The sequence below is a fragment of the Malaclemys terrapin genome, chromosome 10 (assembly GCF_027887155.1).
Source record: "Malaclemys terrapin pileata isolate rMalTer1 chromosome 10, rMalTer1.hap1, whole genome shotgun sequence".
NCBI classification, from domain to species: domain Eukaryota; kingdom Metazoa; phylum Chordata; order Testudines; family Emydidae; genus Malaclemys; species Malaclemys terrapin.
In genome coordinates, this window is record NC_071514.1 from 75,975,432 (window position 1) to 75,982,677 (window position 7,246).

General features: G+C 49.3%; 1 protein-coding gene across 1 annotated transcript in view; it reads left to right on the top strand.

The window, feature by feature from the left end:
- Positions 1–7,006, top strand: part of ELFN1 (extracellular leucine rich repeat and fibronectin type III domain containing 1) — a 180,962-nt gene extending 173,956 nt beyond the window's left edge. Inside the window, exon 3 of the mRNA XM_054041126.1 lies at positions 3,236–7,006. Coding sequence (XP_053897101.1) covers positions 3,718–6,108 — 2,391 coding nt within the window. The 5' untranslated portion in view covers positions 3,236–3,717 and the 3' untranslated portion in view covers positions 6,109–7,006. The remainder of the gene's footprint in view (positions 1–3,235) is intronic.
- The last annotated feature ends 240 nt before the right edge of the window (positions 7,007–7,246 follow it).

Genomic DNA, 7,246 nt, shown 5'->3' on the forward strand with positions numbered 1-7,246 from the left:
GCAGGGCTTACAGGGCAGGAGATGGACTCAGAGAGGAAGCTCAGAGCCCACATGACATGTGAACAGAGATTACATTCAGTGGCGTGTGTTTACAACGTGAGCTCCAGGTGAGAGCTCCCCATCTTCTCATCAAGGGTTCCAAGTGCTTTACTTCAGCCTCCCACCAGCCAGTGAACCAGGGAAGTAGTTTCATTGTCCTCATTTTATTGAAGAAAAAACGGAGGCATGGAAAGGTTAATTGACTTGCCCAAGGCCACAAGGGATACAGTGGCATATCTGAGAGTATCATCTATGTGACTCCCAGACCTGTGCTGTAGTCATTAACCTCTGGCTCCTTCCATTAGCGAAGGGAAGATGTAAGGTGTTTGAGGCTAATCACTGAAACGCTCGAGGGCAGAATTCCTTTTCCATTCCGTGCTGCGTCCAAGGCCTAGCCTACACTAGAAGACGGTTGCTGACATAGTTATACTGGCAAACTCTCCCAGTTGAGATTCAGCTTATACCACCATGCACCAAACAAAATAAGCTTTACCAGAAAAAGCACCTTTTTTGCTAGTTTAACTGCCTCCGCTCTAGGGCTTTCGCTGGTATAGAAATGTCACAAAAACACGCCCCTAACATTACTAGACGGACAAAAGTTTCTTGACTAGACCTGGCCTACATATGGGACACTATGGTCAGTAGCTTTTGGCTTTCTCCAAAGACATTATCAACGTCTCTCCAGCTGGCGGGGGACTTGTGGCTGGATAGTCTCCTGTCACAAACAGCTGAAGTTAGAGCAGATTTTGTTATTCATGTAACGTAAAACAAACTGTTCCATTTTGGAATATTCATTGTTCGCTATTCAGTAAGGACAAATAAACTGTTTATTACTGGCCTGTTTACCAGGCTATAAAGTGTGACTGGTTAACAGGGTTCTCAGCTTTGGAAAACATTCTGTTTCATATTCCCCGAGTCTGAGATGGAAAATAAGGACCAGATTTCAGCGGGACTGCTTTCAGCACGAGGTCCTGCTCAATGGGAGGAGGCAGAATCCGGCCCGAAATTCCCACTGTTGCCATGTTTCATACGACTCAGCGACCTGCCCCACCCAGCACAGAGTGATGTAGCTACCCCAGTGCTGGGTGGGAAGTGGGAAAACAGACTGGATTAGTTAAAAGGGCACATTAATGAGCGACAGCTCCACTGCCAGACAAGTCCTAGGGAGTAATAGCAGCTTAATTTTTCAATCTGCTGTTTCCTAATATCTGGGAAAGGACAGACCCAAGCAGCATGCAGCTACCCTGGGAAGAAGGCAACTTTTGCGTGCTCTCCCATGCAACCAGGTTCTACCTGCACGGATCGGGTTGGGGTCTGAAAGCCAGGCAACTTGCTGGTTTCTTTTCCACTTGTGAGTTATGAACCAGTTTGTTGGCTGCTTTCAAATGACCCAGGTGTCATTTCCTGACACACCCGGGAGCAGAGGACCTGGCCAAGCCCTGGCTGTAGGTTAGCTTTACCGGAATGCTGGGTGCGAGTATAATAAGTGAGCATATGAAATCCTGGGAGCGTGTCTGTTCCTAGGGACAACCACCTATGTGTTCTGCAGAGCCCTTGGTGAAAGAGAGAGAGAGACCCTCTTCTGGACCCACCTTCCCTCCCACGTGGTTCTCAAGATATTTCACTGTGTGGAGTTTCAGGAAGTGCTTCATGGGCCACTGGGGGGTTCCCAGACAGCAGCGTGAATACTAGTGTTCTAGCTGGCAAATATTCACAGCAACCCTTGACCCCACTCTGAGCCCCGGGCCCACCCTACCTGAGCCTCCAGTTCCCGATTTGCTAAATTTTGCAAATGTGACAGAAGAAGATTCACAGGAGATAAATTCACAAACTACCACCCCTATTAAGGCCCAGGACACCCCACTACTTACCAATGATAGCTTCACCAGGTCCTGGTAGATTCTGCTCTTCCTCCTCCTGTTTCCTGGAATGGAGGATTTCCAGACATGGCTTCAGCCCCACCAAATTTCAAGGGCCTGCTAGGTGGGCCAGGAAGTAGCTTTCTCAACCAAAGGTCAGCAATAAAGGGAAAGCCTCTTTCTCCTTCAAGAGCAGTAAGCTCAGAGGCGATTAGTGCCCCATAAGGCACAGCACACTAGCTAGTGAGTCCTTCAGGGGTAGAGCTGGTTTCAAAATGGGATTTTTTCCCACTGGAAATTTCAACTGTTTGTTGAAAAGCCAAAACCTAAATGTTTTTGGCCAAAATCTGTCGGAAACCGAACAAATGTTCAAATTTCGGTGTTCCAATGAGACATCATTCTTCGAGGAAAGCAGAGACACTTTCTGCAAACATTTTCCTTTACTCAAAAACCCAGAAAACATTTCAGTGGAAAATGCTGAGCAGCACTACTCAGAACTCTGAAACAAAGGTTAACTAGGAATTCTGAGGTTTTCCTTAGTACTGTGACATTACCGGGATCCCCAAAGGGTTCCCTGTCCACTCTCCTGAGTCTTACAGGGAAGCTGCCTGCCCCCGGCCTTAGAGCAGAGACAGCCATAGTGGGTGAGGAAGGGTCTCTCTTTGCCCTTTGTATATGTGTTAGGCTACTAAAAGACTGGGGGAGTGACCATTTGGAATTTCCTCCCCTCCTGACACTGAACATCCAAGGGAGGAGATCGTGGAGACAGCAAAAGGGGGAAGAGGGTTGGAAGTCACCCTCACAAAGACAAATATGATGGGGAGTGGTGAGGATCAAGATAGTGGTGGGGTTCAGATGGTCCCTGGAAACCAACATATCCTGGAGTTACCACCAACGTTCCTAGAAACAGCTTAGGATTCCAGTTCTGGGTTTTATCCTAGGTACCAAGCGGCTACAGGCACAGTTAGAGAGAGGCAGAATTTGGAAGAAGCCTCAACCTGCATCCAATTAGTGGGTGAAATGCTGCCATAACTGAGGTCACAAATGCCAGGACGTAGATGGCTAACTACCAGCTTTGTGCATATAGACGTCACATCATTAGACATCGAAATTCCAGCATCTGTGCCTAAAATTAACTGCAGTCTCAATTATGTGTGCCCCCCCCAATAAATAAATAATGAAAGCCATGTTAAAAAACCTGGCACCTAGTGCTAATGGAAAAGCAGAGCTGAGAAAGCCAGTCTCATCGCTGCCCCAGAAGCTGCTGCAGTGTGACAAATGCCCTTAAACATTATTTTGTCTTTTGTGTTTTTTGGTTTTGTTTGGTTTTTTTGCAGGTGAGCCCACTGACCAGACAAGGGTGCTGAGAGGGACAGACAGACAGATGCACGGAGAGGCAGATGGAGAAGAAGCCCGGTGCCAACCTGGAGATGGGCAGCAAAAAGAAAACAAGGAGAGGCACTGTAGAAAGTGAAAGAAAAGCCTGTCTCTAAACCAGAGAGAGTCCCCTTCCAAGTACCTACCCAGCCCCACCTGACTTCAGCGGAAGCCCGACAAAATGCCAGAAAGGCCAATGACATAGGATCGCCCCCCATAAGCCTGTGGTGGTGGCACCCCGTGGGTGGTCACTGGGCTGCTTGTACAACGAGGTTCTCCTTTTCCTTTGGACACTTCCCACTGGATCCAAACCATGAGGAGAAGGGAGAGAAAAGCAAAGGTGCCCAAGGAACATTAACCCAAGGCTTCCCTGCTCTCTGACTCAGCACCCCTCCCCGCTTCCAGCAGATAAGGGAACTCCTTCTCCGCGTTGCCCTTCCAGATGGCAGGTCGTCGGTGGGCAGTGACGTCAGCGCTGTGTGTGTGCGTGGCGGCCGTCTCTCTGCTGCACGCTGGCGGGGTGCGGGCAGACTGCTGGCTGATCGAGGGCGACAAGGGCTTCGTTTGGCTGGCTATATGCAGCCAGAATCAGCCCCCCTATGAGTCCATCCCTCAGCAAATCAACAGCACCATTGTGGATTTGCGACTGAACGACAACAAGATCAAAAGCGTGCAGTACTCCTCACTCAGCCGCTTCGGTAACCTGACATACCTCAACTTGACGAAGAACGAAATCTCCTACATCGAGGATGGTGCCTTCTCAGGACAGTTTAATCTCCAGGTGCTGCAGCTTGGCTACAACCGCCTGAGGAACCTGACCGAGGGAATCCTCCGGGGCCTAGGAAAGCTGGAGTACCTCTACCTCCAGGCTAACCTCATTGAGGCAGTCACCCCCAATGCCTTCTGGGAGTGCCCCAACATAGTGAACATTGACTTGTCCATGAACAGAATCCAGAGACTGGACAGCAACACCTTTAGGGGCCTGAACAAACTCTCAGTCTGTGAACTCTACAGCAACCCCTTCTATTGCTCCTGTGAACTCCTAGGCTTCCTGCAGTGGCTGGAAGGCTTCACCAACATGACGCGCACCTATGACCGCATGCAGTGCGACTCCCCGCCAGACTACACTGGCTACTTCTTGCTAGGCCAAGGCCGGACCGGTTACCGCAATGCTCTGGGCATGCTCTCCACCCTCTGCACTGGTAGCTCCTACACCATGATACCTCGCTTTATCCCACCCAGATACCAAGTGACCACAGCTCCGTCAGAAAGCCCATGCTCTGATGAAGAGTGTTTCTCCGGGGACGGCACGACACCCCAGGTCTCCCTCCACACGCCCGTGGGTGAGACGGAGATGCGCCCCAACATCCGGGTGAAGCATCTCACCCACAACTCGGCCACGCTGACGGTGCAGATCCCGTACCCGTTCAGCAAGATGTACATCCTGGCGCAGTACGAGAATGGCTTCTCTTCCATCGTCACCAAGCTGAAGAAACAGAAGGAGGACATTGAGCTCACTAACCTTGTAGCACAAAGAGACTACACCTACTGTGTGGTCTCCCTCCACCACGTCTTAAGGTACAACCACACTTGCCTCACCCTCTCCCCAAACAAAATGAGCAGGGAGGACCCAGTGCCCACTCCCTCCACTGCCACCCACTATATCATGACCATCCTGGGCTGCCTGTTCGGCATGGTAATTGTTCTGGGGGTGGTGTACTATTGCCTCCGTAAGAGGCGTCAGCAGGAGGAGAAACACAAGAAGGCAGCTGGCAGCATGAAGAAGACCATCATCGAGCTAAAGTATGGGCCAGAGATAGAAACAACCAGTATCACCCAGCTGTCCCAGGGGCAGATGCTGGGTGTGGAGACAGTGACCCGCATCCCCTACTTGCCCTCTGCTGGGGAAGTCGAGCAGTACAAGTTGATAGACAGCAGCGAGACCCCCAAGGCCACCAAGGGCAACTACATGGAAGTGCGGACAGGAGAGCAACCCGAGCGACGAGAGTGTGAGCTGTCCATGCCGCCTGACAGCCAGAGCTCCGTGGCTGAGATCTCCACCATCACGAAGGAGGTGGACAAGGTGAACCAGATTATCAACAACTGCATTGATGCCTTGAAATCAGAGTCTACCTCCTTCCAGGGGGTGAAATCGGGGGCGATTTCCACCGCTGAACCTCAGCTGGTACTCTTATCGGAACAGATCTCTGGCAAACATGGCTTCCTGTCCCCTGTGTACAAGGAAAGTTACAGCCACCCGCTGCAGAGACATCATAGCATGGAGGCACCTCCCAAACGCTCCAGCACTTCTTCCAGCGGCTCCATACGGAGCCCCAGATCCTTCCGCTCTGAGGGCTCAGGCCACAAGTCAGAAGCCAAGTACATTGAGAAGACATCCCCAACCGCAGACACCATCCTCACTGTGACACCAGCGGCGGCCATTCTGCGAGCAGAGGCAGAGAAGATCCGACAGTACAGCGAACATCGGCACTCTTACCCGGGCTCACACCAGGGGGAGCAGCATGACAGCATGGGCGGGCGTAAGCCCTCCATTCTGGAACCTTTGACCAGACCCCGCCCCAGAGACCTGGCCTACTCTCAGCTCTCTCCCCAGTATCACAACCTGAGCTACAGCTCCAGCCCAGAGTACACATGCAAACCATCACACAGCATCTGGGAGCGCTTCAAACTCAACCGGAAGCGGCACAAAGACGAGGAGGAATATATGGCAGCCGGCCACGCCCTGCGCAAAAAGGTCCAGTTTGCCAAAGATGAGGATCTTCACGACATCTTAGACTACTGGAAAGGTGTGTCTGCCCAGCACAAGTCCTGAGTCCTCATGCAGCTCGTGACTTAACACTAACTGGACCAAAAGAAACCCGCAGCGGCTATTTTTATCCAGACTGTCTTTCAAACAAACCAACCAACCATAAATTATGAGAAAAATCTATAATTAGTCTATATAATAGATGAGAGAGAAAGAGATTACAAAAGATCTCATGTTTAAGAGATACGCACCAAATTTGAACACAAAGACTCTTAAAAAAAACGAACCTATGGAGTGAAAAAAAAGTTTTTGTTTTTTTTTAAAAAAAAAAAAAAGAAAGAAAAAATATATAAAAAGGGGTGGAGGTTGGGCAGAGATTTGAGGTCTGGAGTATTCCAATGTTGCATCGCATGATTCCCTATTCCGTGATTTTGTGGATTCTTTGTGTACAGTTTGTCTTCTTCTTTCACCTTCCCTTCCAAACAAAACAAAACAAAACAAAAACCAAAAAGAGACCAGAAGGAGAAAGTTCCTTTGGGCTTTTTGCAAATGGAGTCTTCCAGCTTAGACTTTCATCCAGTCGAAGGCTCGTTCATGTGTTCATTCACTGGGAGGTTTTACCACATGTTGCATTGTAAACCGAAGTTGTCCTACTGTACAGAGAAAATTTCTATATTTGCAATGTTTGCTGTATAACAAGAAAGAGAGAGAAAAAATAATATTACATCTACTAAATATATATATATATATATATATTCACCTGTTTGTACCAGGTTTTAATCATGGATTTTAGACAAGAGGTTGCATTTGATTTGGAGGGTGTTTTTGTTTGTTTGTTTGGGTGGGGGGGGGGGTTGATGCTGGTGTGGGATTTTGGAGGGTGGGCGTTGGTTTTTTGTTTGTTTTGTTTTTTCCCTCCGGTGAATGTCTGTGTTTCGAGTTCTGATTGATTCCAAGTGCACTACGAAAAAAGGCACATTCTAATAGAAAACCAGCGTCCCTCTCGTTATTCCATTCAAGGGATGGGAGCCTGCCTCCTCTGGGAGCTGGAAAGGGGACCGGAGTGGAGGGACCTCTCTCTGCCCATTTGGTGCAACTGACCAGGCACCATTTGATTGCCAAATAAACACACCAGTCTCTCTCTTTCTTTAGCTGGATGTATTTAGAAGGCAGTGGAAATTCTGAACATAAAATGGAACCCGTC